Consider the following 16,865-nt stretch of genomic DNA (forward strand, 5'->3'; position numbering starts at 1 on the left):
ATTTCTGTCAACAGATGATCCTTACTCCACACTGCACCTTTACAGGAGCTTAACAATCCATGATGTTGTCCTAGTCTATGTTTTGGCTTGCTTATGTTTGGTTTTCACACTTTAACTCGTTTGTTTCAAACACTGTTGTTGTTGTAAATTCTGCTGATATCAATATGTCACCAATGCAGTGTTATCCAGCTGGCTGATATAATAATGTTTTTTTGTAGGGTTTTTCATGAATGATTTGTGATCGTCTTGGAAACATCAGTTAGAATGCGTTGAAAATCCACAAATCAATTGTTTCCCTAAATGTTCATGGACCATATGCCGTTATTTTTCAGCAAAAGTGTGCTCATGGATTTATAGCTTTCACGCAGTTACATTTATTGCTATTGGAAATTAAATAATTCAAGTGCATCACTAACAAACCCCAGCAAGTATTTTATTCCATACGCAGTTCTGCTTACCGTTGATTTAACAGTGAGATACTGATTTTACTCTCTCTCTCTCTCTGTGGTGTAGCTGGCAGGTCTAGGGAGAGGCAGGCAGCATGGCTGAACCCAGACGAGACAGCACCAGCAGCCTGCAACGCAAGAAGCCACCATGGCTCAGACTGGACATTCCCACTGCTCCGGTGTCCATGGATGAAGCACCAACTTTTGTCCAGGTACCAGTGTGTTCTTTATCTCATCTTCTTTATATCTGTCCTTATACTGTTCATCTAAAGCTCTGGCGTGTCTCTTGTGTTGCAGCCGGTGAAGAGGCAAGGCTTCTATCGAAGCGCCAGCATGCCCGTGGAAACATCCCATCTCCCCTCACCTCCACGTGACCTCTTTGATGCCCGGCGACCCCCTTTCCAGCGTCAGTCTTCAATCACTCAAACCATCAAGAGGTAGGAGAGAAAGTGCATGGGGTTGTTATATTGGTTAATCTACTTTTAGAGGATTGATTTTATGTCTGTACTAAAAGGTTCTGCGCCAGACCTAGTAACGTGTTCAGATTGTGAGGTGGCAGTATTTTAAGGCATCATGTGCATTTCAGAAGGCACTTTTATGATGTCTTCATGAAATATCATTTTTGATCAATATTAAGACAGCACGGCATGTGTTCTCACAATGGACGGTCCCACTGGCAAACTCTGTAAGGAAATAAACGTCCAAGATGATGGACAAAGAGAGAGAACTTTATAAATCTGATTCATTCTGAACCTATATGTGTGCTTCTCATTTTAAATTCTTAATTTTAATCCTAACGTTGTTATTAAAGTAACTGTTAGTATGATGCATTGGTGATCCCGATGTCGTGTGTTCCTAATAAAACACTTTCATGGGTTCGATTCACTTACAATGCCACCTTAGAGTCTGTGTAGGAAAACTGACAGCAGAGCAGTTCACTAGGTTTTATAACTGAGCCAATGACACATCCGCATCCATTTACGCTGCCATTTTGATGTTTTTGTAAGAGTTGAACAATAGCCATATAAAATGTGCATAAATGCTGTTTGTGTCCGTATATGTCCGTGATGCAAGTTCAGTTGTATTAGAGAGCACGATAGCATCGTTTCAGTTGCGAGCAGCTATATGGGGCTGTGTCCACCGAGGCGCTTTTACGCGCCATGAGCACGGCTGAAAACGGCCACAGCTGGCTGAGTGTTCTGCCCCAAGTTGACATTTCTTCAACTCTTGGCGCCAGGTGGAACGGCGGCACTGAGCGCGTAAAAAACACGGTGCTTCCAACAATTGAAAAAAACACACCGTATAAACATCTCGCTGGACACAGGCCCAACATATGATTTGTTTGCTGAGATTGAGAGTTTTGGCCTGAGATGTAATAGGAATGCGCATGTGATTCTTGTGCCGTAGGGTTTGAAATGTCTCATACCAATGGCTCCATTCTTCATAAATAAACCCAATCTGAAAGAAGCAGTGTCTGTCTGCCTGTTCACATGGTGTCTGTGTGGATAGCTTTGCATGTGTGTGTGACTAGCACGGGTCTCAAGCATTTATTCGCTGCAATGCTTATTACAAACTTATAAGGCGACTTGATCATAACCCTTGCTAATCTTGCTTTCTGGCTCTGTTGATCTCCAGCTGTTATTACCCTCCTTCACTCTAAATCTTCTTCTCTTGTTCTCACTTTTTCTTTCTTCTTCCTGCACCTCCTCATCCTCCTCTCGGCCCCGCCCACAGCAGCAGGAGGGTGCACTTTGAGAGGATTAACACTGTGCCCATTAAGGGTCACCGGGCAGGGCGCCACAGTTTCAGAAGGCATCAGTCTCTCTCCAGAACCCTTCTCAGGTACAGAAGATCGAGGGAGGCCGCACGAGGGCACTCTCGCACACGGGACACACACAATACGATGGAATATGACATACGCGACCATCTCTGACTCTTGATTATTATTCATTTAGATTAATTCCATAATTTAGAAGACACATTTACACTCTCTGTTGATTTATATTGTGGAGTGGCCATATACCTGAACTCGACAGGGTTCATGCATACATTGTAGTCTAATCGTTAAAGGGATAGTTCACCCAAAAATTTTTATTTATGTATCCTCAGGTTGTTCCAAACCTGTATAGTTCCTTTGGTCTGCTAAACAGAAAGGGAGATATTTGAAAGAATGTCAGTAAGCAAACAGATCTCATCCCTAATTGACTCCCATAGTATTTATTTTGCCTACTATGGCAGCGAATGGGAGATGAGATCTGTTCGGTTACTGACATTCTTCTAGATATCTCCCTTTGTGTTCAGCAGAACAAAGACATGTACACGGATTTGGTACAACTTGAGGTTGAGTAAATTATGACAGAATTTTCATTTTGGGGTGAACCGTCAATGTCACTAGTTTTACACATACATACAGTACACTTTTATGTTTGAGTCAGAGCGTAGCAGTAATAAACCGAGTGAAAGTTGACAGATCAGTCACACGGTCATGTTTACAGGCCAGGCACAGATTCAGTGCTCATACAGACGTCTGCTCTGAAACAATCTGAGTCATTCAGTGTGAGGTTATAACCTACATCTTTCCAGACACCGGCTCAAATCTCAATCCACCACACTACAGTTGACACAAATAACGTAACGGCATACACCCTCAATATGTGATACAGTAGGCTGGAATATATGCCATTGTTCAAAGTCATTAAATGTTTTTCATTTGGGGCTTGTTCACATTCTTCACATTGTCAGCAGCACAATGCCTCACTGAATTTCAATATTCAGTCTTTTGTTAAAAGCAAATGAGGATTCTTGTAATGACTGTCGTGCTTTCACTCATTCTGACAGTTTGACGAAAAAATGTACACGGCTCATTGTTGTCGTATTTTTATACGGAGTTAAGCTTGTTATCAGAGAAACATTCCAGGCCTGTCCATTAAACCCACATTCTTGAAATTGCTTTATGAGCCCATGGCACATTCATCTTTCTTCTGTTACACTGTTTCACACCGTGCTCAGATTGGCAGACTTTATTTGTTTTCCTCTTCATGCAAGATGCAATATGAGTTTTGTTTGTTGGCAGGACAGCACAACACCAGAGTGAGATAAACAGAGAGAGAGAGAGGGAGATCAGATTTTTCTCCTTGTAAAGCTGACCCAGGTGTTGCATTGAATTTGTGTTATTTGTAGCCACATACAATACAGATGTATTCATGTTTACTGTACAGTCATGACCAAAAGTGATGTCTGGGGGGAATATTTGTACAATAGTTGGTTTTAATGCGCCATGTAGTTTGTTTAAAGCATCAAAATATGAATTTTTATTGTATAAAACACTCAACTCTAAGGTTTGGTTTTACAGACAACGCTTGGTTTAAGCCAGAACTATGCCTTAGTTAAAGTAGTTATTTCAGTCGCTTTTTTAAAAATGCCTTAGAAAACCATTACGGGTGTGCGTCTCGACATAAAACAATCGCACTGATATTATTCAAGACATGTCAGGGAAAGTTATTTTCAATTAAGACAGCTCAAACATTCATTTTAGTCTGGGACTAAGCCTTGTCTGTGAAACCGGGCATACAAGTATACTTAAAATTAATTGAGGAAGAGATAGATTACATAAAATCAGGAAACATTGGTTTTATTCTAGTTTACAAAATGCACAGAAAGACAATAAGCTTACAGGAAATAAAGCAAACGTTGACTACAGTTTCATACAGTTGCATTACTATTGTGTTGATCAGTAATGTAAGTGTTGTGTTAACTCAATAAGCTTTTTTAGGTTGTTTGCAACCCTCCTTAAAGTCTTCTCAAAGCTTTAGCACAACTACTCAACATGCATACAACACTTTTAATACATCCTAATAATAGATTCAAATGTAAGATAAAGAAATCATGTTTGGCCACTATTATATAAAGACAGAGGATGACGCATCATAATCTGAAAACGACGCCAAACTTTACAGCAAAAAATTGTCGAAATTACAGTTACTTGCAGCAGTTTGCCAGTAATTTACTGTAGATTTACAGGTATGTAATTTACTGGCATCCGTTTTTTCAAAGATAAATGAACATTAAACACTAACAAGTCTTAATTAACAAGGATTTCTGGTTCCCATAATGCTTTGCATGAGGCTTTTATTTTATAGTTTTTTTTCTGTAAAGATAAAGACTTGTTAATGTTAAATGTTCATTTGTCTTTGAATAAACTGTTGCCAATACATTAGATAAATAACGCTTCACGTCTTATTGCCTGTATCCACTTTTGTCTCCTTAAAGTCTGGCTTTTACTGTTCACTAGCTTATAAAAACCTATTTCTGGGTTTTAAGCTTGTTTACTGTACACCTTGTCACACAGCACATCGTTCTGTTTTTTGTTAAAAGTCAGACATGACAAGAAGGCCGCTTCCCTCAATAGAAATTATATGGAGAGGGTTGTATCCTTATCCCCTCCGGTGCGGGCGTGGCCTGAATGCACTCTGTCTCTATAAAGTACTATATCATACCCATTCAGCCCCTGTGGAGCTTGTTGTCACTTGTATTATTGTAAATACACAACTAAGTATTTTTTTACTTTGAGGTATCATGTTTTCACTGGAACGTGAATCACAAGTTAGAAACTTGTTTCTCTTTTCGTTTCTTTTATATCAGGCAGATGTTTTCTTGGTTTTTTTACAGCCAAACCGCTGTGCAGAAGCTTCACATATCAGTCTGTGTGTGCACGCATTTCGTTTCATTTTCTGTGTATGTGTGTGGGAGAGGACTTTAGCCAACGCCGGTACCTTTACTCTCAAGCATGTCGGGGCATGTCCCTACTCTATTTCCTCTGAAGTTTGTCACAGTTACTCGCCGCACTTTCCTACATCTCAATTGCACACAATGGGAGCAGAGAGCGTTATCAACATCTGTAGAAACTATTATTGTATCAGTTACTTTGCAAAAACGTGTCTGCAGGGATGAAAGCGATGCGTGATCTCTGACTCTTGATCGTTCTCAGGGGTACGGCGGACTGGTTCGGAGTCAGCAAGGACGGCGACGCCACGCAGAAATGGCAGAGGAAGAGCCTGCGCCACTGCAGCATGCGATACGGCAAACTGAAACCTCAGGTCATCCGTGAGATGGAGCTGCCCAGTCAGGACAACATATCACTGACTAGCACGGAGACCCCTCCGCCTCTATACGTACCCTCATCTCAGCATGGCATGCAGAAGGTACAGCGTTGGGTCTGCCTTCGCCTGTTTTCAGTGAATCACAAGTTCTTATTTCTGACCAGTCGTACTGTTTTGTTTTTCAGATCGTGGACCCGCTGGCACGTGGTCGAGCGTTTCGCATGTTTGAAGAAGTTGATGGCTATAGCGTGCCCCAAACTCCCATCACCCCTGGCGGTGCCTCTCTCTGCTCTTTCAACAGCTCACGCTCTGGACTAAACCGAATCCCGCGCAGACGCAAGCGCGAGTCTGTGGCCAAGATGAGCTTCAGAGCAGCAGCGGCTCTGGTGAAGGTGAGCTGGAGGTGACCCGTGTACTGATAGATGCTAATAAATGGACATCACATCTGATTCATGATCAGGTTAAATTAGATGTTTACACAAAACAGCAGAAATGTGTATGACACTGATCAGAATTTCATACTTATAAGCAAACAAAACTGAAGGTTTATTTTTATGCTTAGGGTCGATCGCTGCGAGAAAGCACACTAAGACGAACTAACAGACGCAGCTTCACGCCCGCTAGCTTCATTGAGGAAGATGTTGTGGACTTTCCTGATGAACTGGATACATCTTTCTTCGCTAGGGTAAGAAAACTTAATAGAAGTATATCACACATACAGAACGTTTTCTCATGTTTGTTGCGTGTGGCTTTAGGATGCCCTTATGCATGAAGAGATGTCCACCTTCCACGATGAGGTGTTTGAGTCTCCATCAGATTCCACAATGAAGGACGTGGATAGCAAACAGCTGGACGAGTCTGAGCTGACGGGCAGCGCGCTGGACAAGAACGAGTTAGAGAGGAGTCATTTAATGCTGTAAGTTTTAACATATATATGAAGCTATATTACCTTCTGATGACCTCACACTTCACAACCTCACAACTTTAAAGTTGAAATTGTTTTGAACTGACTAGTAATGTCACCAGACCTGATACTGATCATCGTATGACACTTGGGTGACACTTTTTTTATTGCAGAACCACTCGCTTTTTATTTACAAATACCATCATGGGTTAAGTAATATTAATGTTACGCTACTGTTCAAAAGTTTTATTAACATTTTAGAGTAAGAGAAACTTCTGAAAACTATAAAATAACACTATACAAAATTATGTTGACTAAAGGCATCTAAAATAAATGATGTAAATATAAAACTATGTTATATTCTGGCATAATAAAAGTACTCTTTGCCTTTTATCAGACAGCTTCTTTAGATTTTATCCTGGGACGTTTAGTAAACAGAATTTCCATCCATTATAAACTCTTATAGTTTTTTATTTATTTTCCCTATTCAATTCTTTTCAGAATTTTTTATATAGATTTGCAATAAAAAATTACTATGTTAGCACAATTATATTTGTATCTATAAGTAAGTAAGTACATTTTATCTAAAAGTAATTTCACAAATTAAGATTAAAATATTTTCAAAGCAGGAAAAAAAAGTGTTTTAAAACATTTAAGCGGTAGTTTACATATTATTATAAATGTATTTATTTATATATTTTTTCGATAGTATCCTGCTGGAACATTGAAGTTTGTGATCGTAATGGCAATGAATGATCTTAGTCAAGTTTTTATTAAAACTATTCATATGAAAAGCATTTCTTATTGCTCTTCTCTTCTCTTTGACTTTGACTTTTTTCCTTCTTTTTTGTTATTCTGGAACACTTATGATGCAGTGACAGTAAAATCGTATACTGTGATTAGATGTAAGAGCTTCCCAGTCGATAATTCCGTCTCTCTGACAAAGGCCTCTTGAACGCGGCTGGCGAAAGGTGAAAGAGGGAACACCGGCTCCACCTAAAGTCCGACTGAAGCAGGAGGTGGTGAGCGTGGACGGCCAGCGGAGGGGTCAGCGCATTACCGTGCCCGTCAAGAAGCTCTTCGCAAGAGAAAAGCGACCCTATGGATTGGGAATGGTGGGTAAGCTAACCAATCGTACGTACCGCAAGCGGATCGACAGCTACGTGAAACAGCAGATGGAGGACATGGATGACCACAGGTATGAAAACTCGACTAAATTACCTAACTTCAGTCACCGTCTAAAAATATGATAAAGATGACGTGTTGTTTTTGCTGTTGTTTCCCAGGCCTTTTTTTACATATTGGATAACGGTCGTTCACATATTGATCACCATTTTGGCGGTGTGTATTTACGGCATCGCGCCAGTGGGCTTCTCCCAGCATGAGACTGTTGATTCTGTGAGTACTGTTATACTTTTAGTGTTCCCACGCATTATTCCTGTTTGGATCCATCTGGTGTTTGTCAACACAGTTGATCACCATTTCTTTCTCTCAAGGTTCTGAGGAATAAAGGCGTTTATGAAAATGTCAAATTTGTGCAGCAAGAGAACTTTTGGATTGGACCAAGTTCGGTAAGTTTTTGTATAATTGTGGTCCATTTTAAATACGTGCATGCGTTTGTGTGATGTGTTATTAAAGAGGCAGTTCAATGTTGTCATTTATGCAATTTCCTGTCGTTAAGAACCTGTTTATATTTCTTCTGTGGAACACATTTACACAGACGCTTTTATCCTAAGCGACTTACATTGCATTATACTATACATTGTATCCGAGTATGTGCATTCCCCTGGGATCCAACACATGGCCTTGGTGTTGTTAACGTCATGCTCTAACCCCTGAGCTACAGAACACAAAAGAAGATATTTTGAGAAACGTCTCAAATGTGGTTTTGTGTCGATATAATGGAAGTAAATGAATGCCAGTGTTTTTTGGTAGTTGCATACCTGCAACCTGGAATGAGATGAGGATGAATAAATTATAAATGATGTTCATTTTTGGGTGAACTATCCCTTTAAATATACCCTTTGTGACGTTCTGGGACAACTCAATAACACAAAAATGAAAGTAAACCGAGACGCCGTTACAAAGTTGATTTTACCAGAACCGATATGCAATATTTTGAGTTATGCATAAAATAACACGCTCATTATTTTCCTCTTTTCACCAGGAGGCGCTAATTCACCTAGGAGCCAAATTCTCACCTTGTATGCGGAGGGACCTTCAGGTACACGATCTGATGAAGAAAAAACAAGACGTGGAGCGAAATTCAGCTTGCTGTGTGCGGAACGATCGCTCCGGCTGTCTGCAGACCTCAGAGGATGAGTGCTCTGTGAGTACAGAGCCCACAAACTGTTTTTATGGGGGTTTATATTTGTTTAACCAAACTGTGTAGATGGCAGACCAATACCTGTATCCCTCACTCTCTCTATCTTTCTTTCTTTTTGTCTCTCTTTCAGAGCACCCTCGCTGTGTGGGTGAAGTGGCCCCATCATCCCAGCGCCCCCCAACTGGAGGGAAAGACACGGCAATACGGCTCTGTGTGTCATCAGGACCCCAGGTGAGGAACATTAAACATCCCTCATATTCACAATTTTTAACGCATAAGCATTTTTAACACATGCTTGCTGTGTTTTTGCCAGGACATGTATAGAGCCGGCATCGGTCTCACCTCACGAGTGGCCTGATGACATCACCAAATGGCCAGTAAGTGTGCAATCAAAAGAGGCGGGGCCAAAACAATGCTATGTCTTTTTATTGACATGTTATTTCATTACATGTTTTCATTCATAAAATCATCTGTGCCATCACATGTTATTAACATAGATTCATATTACAGATCTGCACCAAATATAATACAGGAAACCACACCAATCTGCCTCACATCGACTGTACTATCACCGGCCGACCCTGCTGCATCGGTACTAAGGGAAGGTGAGGTCTACTGCAAATAACATTCATTTACATTCATTCATTGACGGTTTCAAAGTGTTTCTTATTGTCTTTTGTGCTGTTGTGCAGGTGTGAGATCACTTCGAGGGAGTATTGTGACTTCATGACAGGATACTTCCATGAGGAGGCAACGCTATGCTCTCAAGTAAGCAGTAGAGAAATTGATAGATATCAATAGATCCAAAATAATATAATCTAATACGGTATCTACTAACAACATAAATACACACCATAATCGTCTAGGCCCTAGGGGTTATCTGTATAACTATCCATCGTAACACAAAACAACTTGAAAAGGTCTAATTTTCTTATTTTGTGGTGGATGATTCGACCGGGTGGTGCTGGTAACTTGATCCAAGTTTAGCAGATCATCGTGTACCACTCCCAGGTTTCTGGCTGTTCTGGGAGGTGTGATGGTCGATGAGCCTAGTTGAATGGAGAGGTTGAGATGAATCTTTGGGTCGGCCGGGATTACAAGCAGTTCTGTTTTTTACAAGGTTCAGCTTCAGGACTTGAATACCAGCAAGTGATGATATAATTAAATTTTTATTATGGAGAAATCATGGTTGTGTTTACACGCTCACTCTAACCTCGTCTGACTAGAAACACATTGAGCAGGTGTTAGAATACCAATATATACAGTGGAAAAGTACTTCTTCACAACATTGTCTTGTGACATTATTGTGAACCTTGAGAATGAGACCACTTGAAAGTCATATCTTTTTTATGAAGACAATACAAATGCAGCATCCAACAGAATGTAGAATACAACTAGCTGAAAAGAAATGAATAAAAATATATTTATATATAATATAGTATAACTATAACTAATAAAGTAAATATATAGAAAAACAGTAAAAAATGATATGGAAGAAAATACGAAATTTAATACAACACAACATGTACATCTGTACTCTCGAGTCAGAATTTCATTATCTTTCTAAAATACACACACAGGTTGCTTTAGAAAAATTCAGATCCTTCAATCTCTCATTATGAATAGAATAGACGTGATTGTTAATTGTTAATATATAGTGTATAATCTTCATAGAATTTCATCGCCCATTGCCCGCATCATCATTTTGTATTTTTATTAGTGGTGGGCATAGATACATTTTTTTAATCTAGATTAATCTAGATTAATTCCAAGATTAATCTAGATTAATCTAGATTAAAATGGCTCATTTGAATTCTGCCGAAGGCACTCAGAATATGTGTGCTACTCAAATAATGACTAAAAGTAAGTCTTTGAGAACGGGTTTCTCAAGCCAGGTGGCGCATTAGACCAGGGGCTCATCTCCTGTTTCCAAAATGCATCACAAACTGCTTGAGAAAGCTGTTCTACTATGATAATTGGTGATGAAAATTAAATTATGTTCAATAAGATGAACTTGTGTTTACTTCCGCATTAGCTAAGGGATGATTTGCGTTTAGGTGGTACTTGAGACTGGAAGAGCTCCTACAGTACATTTACATTTAGTCATTTAGCAGACGCTTTTATCCAAAGCGACTTACAAAGAGTGAGGGAGCAACAAGCGATATGTCATACAGGACATACATAATACATAAGATCTCAATACAAAGTTACTGGTTTCAACTAAAGCTAGACCACTACCTGTTGAGAGAAAGTTTTTTTTTTAACCAATTCCGCATTGCACGAGGTGCAAACAACCTTAGTCTTGTCGATGTTTCTATTGGGAAGCTTCTTAAAAATTAATATTCCCTGAAGCAAACCCGGCGGCTTCATAGCTGCATCCATGTTAGCACGTCACGTTTGATGCGGTAATTTCACAGTAACGTTATGTTGTGTTCAGACCAAACGCGAATGGCGTGTCAAGCGCGAGTGATTTACATGTTAATGCAAAGAGCCAATAGACCTACTTGCTGCGCGAATCGCGCGAATGAAGCCCTGGTTATGAGATGATGAGGCGGCTTCTGCTTCCGCGAATGATGCGAATCACGCGAGTTGAAAAATCTTGTTCTCGCCCCGTACAGTGCAGTTAAGCTGGTATACATCCGCGCTAAAATATCATCCGCGGTGAAAGTCATCATAGCTTGCGTAGTATAGACCCAGTTCCCAACCTAACTTTGAGAATAGATTAACGGCGACATTTTTTTTTATCGCGCGATAAGAGTCTCACTGCGTTAACGGCCCACCACTAATTATTATCTATTTGGTTTTTTTTATTTATGAAATGTCTGCTGACTGGTTTGATCATGGTTTAGGCTCAAAATTTTCACAAACGCCCCTAACACTTGTATAGAATATTTTCCAGACAACGAATGATTCAGCACGTCACATAAATGTTGGCAAAGATGAATTAAATAGCTAATTAAATAGTAATAAGTTCTATTACACAGGGCCAGATTTACAGCTTGCGGCAGCTCAAATAGCACGTTCATCGTAAAAAAAAAATACTACTCTCGGCATCTATTAAAGACACGCAATGAAAATTTGTGCTGAAAAAGCATGGACAATGTGTTGGTCATGGTGAGGAGATATTGCACCTGTAATTTTATTTAATTTGTGCCTTATTAGTAAATCACCTGCAAAATTTTCACTCGCATTAGCATTTTTTTTAATTGTGCACTATATTGCCCTGTTTAGTAAGTCTGGCCCACGATATTAAGAAAAAGTAATCTTTTATTATTGAAACTATAAGTTGACAGCTTTGACTACACCGCTATGAAAAAGTATAATTGTTGTCTGATTCTCTCAAAATAGAGGCCTGGTTGAGACCTAGTTGGCCCGTCCACAAACAAATGTATTATAAACAACTCTCTCCCTTGAACATTTCACCTGTTTTAAGCACCCATTGCACACTAGGCCAATGAGGCTTCATGGACAGAAACAGAAGATAATTCTGCCTTTAACTAAGTGCTCTGTAATCACGTTGAAGGTTGCCATGATAATCTTCTCGGCATTGCCAAAATCCATCTGAGTGGGCACACTGAACCATGTGCCAACCTCAGGGTTTACCTTAAGACTTTGTGCTCAATGTGTGTTAAATAATGATAAAAATGTGTTGTTAACCATCCAAGATATAGGTCACTGTATCTCTTTACTTGAACAGTGAACACCATCTTAGATGGTTCTTGGTAATATATAAAATGCAGTTTATCGGGCACCACATCATTGAAAGTCCATTTAGGAAAGTTACCCTTAGATTCGTTATCGAGTTCTTCAGGATGTTTTCTTAGGTTGTTTGTGTTTTGGATGTGGTTTTATAATCTAAATAACTGTCCCTGTCAGGTTGACTGTATGGATGATGTGTGTGGACTCCTTCCTTTCCTGAACCCAGAGATCCCAGATCAGTTCTACCGCCTCTGGCTCTCTCTCTTCCTGCATGCTGGGTGAGTGACTGCAGGCTTTGGAGATCCTTAGGCCTTCTTCACACCAACACTGAAATGAAAAGCCAAAACCAGTTGCAGACAAAAGGTGCATTGACTAAAAGTACAAAACAGAAAGGATCCAGAAAAAATATAGCAGGATTTCTACTATAAACTATAATAAATTATATAGCCTAACCCAGACTTGAATAGAATAGAATTTAATAGAATATAAATGTTATAATTTCTTTTCTACAAGCAATAATATTATTTGCATCTATATATTTTCTTTTTAATAATGTTGGAGAAACATTAAGTTAAAACTCTTGGCAAAAATGACAGATCATGTCCGGAGCTATGACAGGGCCATCTGTGAGGAATTTCTCTGGTTTCTAATATTAATCTGTTAGTTCTGTATTTTCTACCCATAACTATGATAGTGAGTGGAGCACTGCAGAATATTTCAGATGCTTGGAAAGCTGACACATATGATCAGATTATCTGCTTCAAGAAACAGCTGACACTTTTTTCTGTTGTGATATGTAGTAGTAATTAAGAAAAGTGCTCTACTTAACAGCTCTTGAGAGAGAGAGAGAGAGAGAGAGAGAGATTCACCTTGGCTGTTTGGTTTTGTAAGAAGACTCAGTAGATAAGAGCTCCTGCACGTGTTACGCATGAGACAGGCTCTTCACAGCTTGTTGTCACGCTTTCAAAATGTCCTTGACCGTTCTAAGGTTGGACTTTTAATGGTGCTATACAAAATCACTCCTTCCTGTGTTGCTCTGTGTGGTGAGCAAATGTGGTGCTCTATTTCTATTTGATTGATTTATCTGTTATCATATATACAATACGATTAAACGACAGACTAGAAATGCATTGCCAACCATTCACAAGACTTTATAAACAGGATAGTTTGTACAAAAAGGAAAATTCTGTCCTCATTTACTCGCCCTCTTTTCATTTCAAACCTGTATGACTTTCTTTCTTCTGCAGAGCACAAAAGAAGATATTTTGAAGATTGTGGTGGTACCTATTCACTTTTAATATTTAGACACAAAGCCAGCAAGTTAATGGGTACCGCCATTGTTTGGTTATCAACATTCTTCAAAATATCTTCAAAAGAAACAAGGTTTGGAACAACATGAGGGTGAGTAAATGATGACGGATTTTTTTTTCGGCACCGCTAAGCAACAGTGTTTTCTTGGAAAAACTGTATTTTCTTAGTAAGAACTCCAACATTGTCATCATGGTGGTAAGTTTTACCAAAGTCCCTTTGAGGAAAGTCATATTTGTAACGGCAAGACGAAGTCCACAAGGTCACAATAAAACAACATATTTCCAACCAACTACTAAACTTGACATTTAAATTGACTCTCAACTTGTTTCTTAAGCCCAACATGCACCATAAAAAACTTTTTTCCAGGTCGCTACTGCTCATGCACAAAGACCAACAAATACCTCACAAGACTCTATAGGGAGCCCTTCATCTTTAACAATTGATGATTGGCAACTTTTACTGCAAAGAGGGACTTCCTTTGTCCAAAATCCCGTATTGAGTACTGCTCTTTTCCCCATTCATAGAAATAAAACTGTGATGTCTTGTAAACATTTCAAGTCTTTGGCATGCTATTGCAATTTTGAATCGTGTTATGCTTGCTGATGTATCTTTGTTTATTATCAAATGTTTGTGGTTTCTTGTCAAATGTCTTTCATAATAACAATATTTACAGAGACTCTTGTTTTAACGTATATTATTTGTATTTTATGAGGCAGCTGTATTGCAATTTTGCATGATTGTTTGAGTTGAAAGTCAGTAGAAAGTTGAAATGACAACTTCTGAGGGTTTGCTCATGGCCTCTGTAATCATGTGAGAAGTTGTGGTGTGTGTGTGCAAGGAATAAATTGCATTCAGATCCATAAAGATGTCATAGCAGCTTATAAACAAAATGCTTGAAATGTTCTCTCCGTCTCTATCTGTGTTAAAAACAGGATTCTGCATTGCCTGGTGTCGGTATGTTTTCAGATGACCATTCTTCGAGACCTGGAGAAGCTGGCTGGGTGGCTTCGAATATCTATCATATATATTCTGAGTGGCATCACAGGAAACCTGGCCAGTGCCATCTTCCTCCCCTACAGAGCCGAGGTGCCAACTGATCACTTATCTCATGTGAACTTCAAACAACAAATAAAGTCCAAAATAATGCTTGAAACTTAAAGAGCTCAACCTTCAAGAGGTCAAACTAAATATTGTATAAACTATTTTACCTTCGTTTTATTTTTAATTCGATTTTAAATGTTTTGTAGTCCTTTTAACAAAATATGGGGCCGATTTTGGTTTGTAATTTGTATTTTTTCTAAGAGGAACAGAAAAAAATCTTCGGTAACTTGCCTTACAGTAGAATAGTTGCGCTAGACAAATGCTGTGGACAAAATTATTTTAGTAATAATTGAGAAATTTAAATTATGTGTGTAAACTTAAAAACAAAATTGTTGAATTATCGTTTAAAGCCTTACTCCGCATCTTCATATATCGTAACCCTACAATTCGGTTTTGATACATGTAAAGTATGTAAAGTAATATAACGGATTTAGTACGGATTGCATCTTTAATTATTTACACATTTTTAGGGGGGAGTTGTTAGAAAGTCGTACTCGTGACCAGAAGGTCGCCAGTTCGATTCTCAGCGGGTAACGACTTGAGCCCTTGAGCAAGGCACCTACCCCTACTTGCTCCCTGGGCGCTGCAGTGATAGCTGCCCACTGCTCAGGGTGTATGTGTGTTCACATCTCATGGATGGGTTAAATGCAGAGGTCACATTTCGGGTATGGGTCACCATATCTGACAAATAGGTCACTTCACTTATTCACTTAGCTGATGTTTAAAACAGGCTGCTTTGTACGCTGTTATATTAGAAAATAGTTCTATCTAGTTAGAAAAATCTTATAAGATGGTGTCTGTTTTTGAACATTTACTCAAACCCCTATTGTGCTAACCTCTTTATCTCTCTTCAGGTGGGTCCAGCCGGCTCTCAGTTTGGTATCCTGGCCTGTCTGTTCGTGGAGTTGTTTCAGAGTTGGCAGATCTTGGCTCAGCCTTGGCGAGCCTTCACTAAGTTACTGCTCGTGGTGCTCTTTCTGTTCATCTTCGGCTTGCTGCCCTGGATCGATAATTTCGCCCACATCAGCGGATTTGTCTCAGGCTTCTTCCTCTCGTTCGCCTTCCTGCCCTACATCAGCTTCGGCCGCCTGGACATGTACCGCAAACGCTGCCAGATCATCATGTTCCTAGGGGTGTTCGTGGGCCTGTTCGCTGGACTCGTGGTGCTCTTCTACGTCTATAATATCAAGTGCGAGTGGTGCGAGCTGCTCACCTGCATTCCTTTCACCGACAAGTTCTGTGAGAAGTACGACCTCAACGCCCACCTCCATTGAGGGAGATGCACGGGAGAGGGGCGGGGCTTCGGGGACGGAGAGACATGCATCTCTGCCAATCCCGTGCACTTCGTCTCTTCCCGTTTCTGTGAACTTGGACAGTATGCCTGTGTTGTTGTGTTTTTTTACTCGAGTCTGAACGCCACTTTGACCATTATAAGAGAATCAAGATGCTTTTTAATGCACCCCAAAGTTTTATGTAGTCTGTTGATCAGGGTGTCTGATAATCATACGAAACCAGGGTCGCCCTCGCCCCAAAAACGCTCTTCCCATTGCAGTCTCACAAAGACAGTGTCGAAAGAAAAACACTGCTACACCAAATGGTGAACAAAGAGTATGATTTGAGAATTGACCGTTGTACTTTATATGTTTTAGCATGTCAGGGGTCGACCTCAGAATCCAGGGACGAAAAATCTGTACCTTTGGTGCCTTGATAAATGTACCTACTACTGCCATATTTTCGTTACACGTCGAGCACTCAAATGATATTCTTTTATTTGTGTGTTACTTCAAATGGAGTAATGTATGTTTATGAACAGGTAGTGTTTTAGCTACCCAATTTACTCACTTGTTACAAAATACAACTAAAAACAACCTGCACCTCTGAAGTTTGTGATTATTTTCATTTCTAACACCTTAACCTACGGAACAAAGTAACATGATGATAACAGGGATGATATAATAAATGATATATAAACAACAGTT

The 16,865-nt window shown here is 39.6% G+C and overlaps 1 protein-coding gene across 2 annotated transcripts in view; it reads left to right on the top strand.

Annotated features, from left to right (window-relative positions):
• rhbdf1a (rhomboid 5 homolog 1a (Drosophila)) overlaps positions 1-16,760 on the top strand; it is a 40,820-nt gene extending 24,060 nt beyond the window's left edge. The window contains exons 2-19 of one of the 2 annotated variants that reach the window (XM_056751786.1): positions 514-658; positions 744-883; positions 2,181-2,288; positions 5,434-5,647; positions 5,731-5,937; positions 6,108-6,230; positions 6,301-6,461; positions 7,396-7,647; positions 7,736-7,847; positions 7,946-8,020; positions 8,617-8,778; positions 8,906-9,006; positions 9,089-9,152; positions 9,286-9,380; positions 9,468-9,543; positions 12,652-12,752; positions 14,718-14,871; positions 15,741-16,760. In XM_056751786.1, coding sequence (XP_056607764.1) covers positions 542-658; positions 744-883; positions 2,181-2,288; positions 5,434-5,647; positions 5,731-5,937; positions 6,108-6,230; positions 6,301-6,461; positions 7,396-7,647; positions 7,736-7,847; positions 7,946-8,020; positions 8,617-8,778; positions 8,906-9,006; positions 9,089-9,152; positions 9,286-9,380; positions 9,468-9,543; positions 12,652-12,752; positions 14,718-14,871; positions 15,741-16,160 — 2,682 coding nt within the window. In that variant the 5' untranslated portion in view covers positions 514-541 and the 3' untranslated portion in view covers positions 16,161-16,760. The remainder of the gene's footprint in view (positions 1-513; positions 659-743; positions 884-2,180; positions 2,289-5,433; positions 5,648-5,730; positions 5,938-6,107; positions 6,231-6,300; positions 6,462-7,395; positions 7,648-7,735; positions 7,848-7,945; positions 8,021-8,616; positions 8,779-8,905; positions 9,007-9,088; positions 9,153-9,285; positions 9,381-9,467; positions 9,544-12,651; positions 12,753-14,717; positions 14,872-15,740) is intronic. The other variant, XM_056751787.1, reaches the window with a different exon arrangement.
• The last annotated feature ends 105 nt before the right edge of the window (positions 16,761-16,865 follow it).

Source organism: Triplophysa dalaica, chromosome 7, assembly GCF_015846415.1.
Source record: "Triplophysa dalaica isolate WHDGS20190420 chromosome 7, ASM1584641v1, whole genome shotgun sequence".
Taxonomy (NCBI): domain Eukaryota; kingdom Metazoa; phylum Chordata; class Actinopteri; order Cypriniformes; family Nemacheilidae; genus Triplophysa; species Triplophysa dalaica.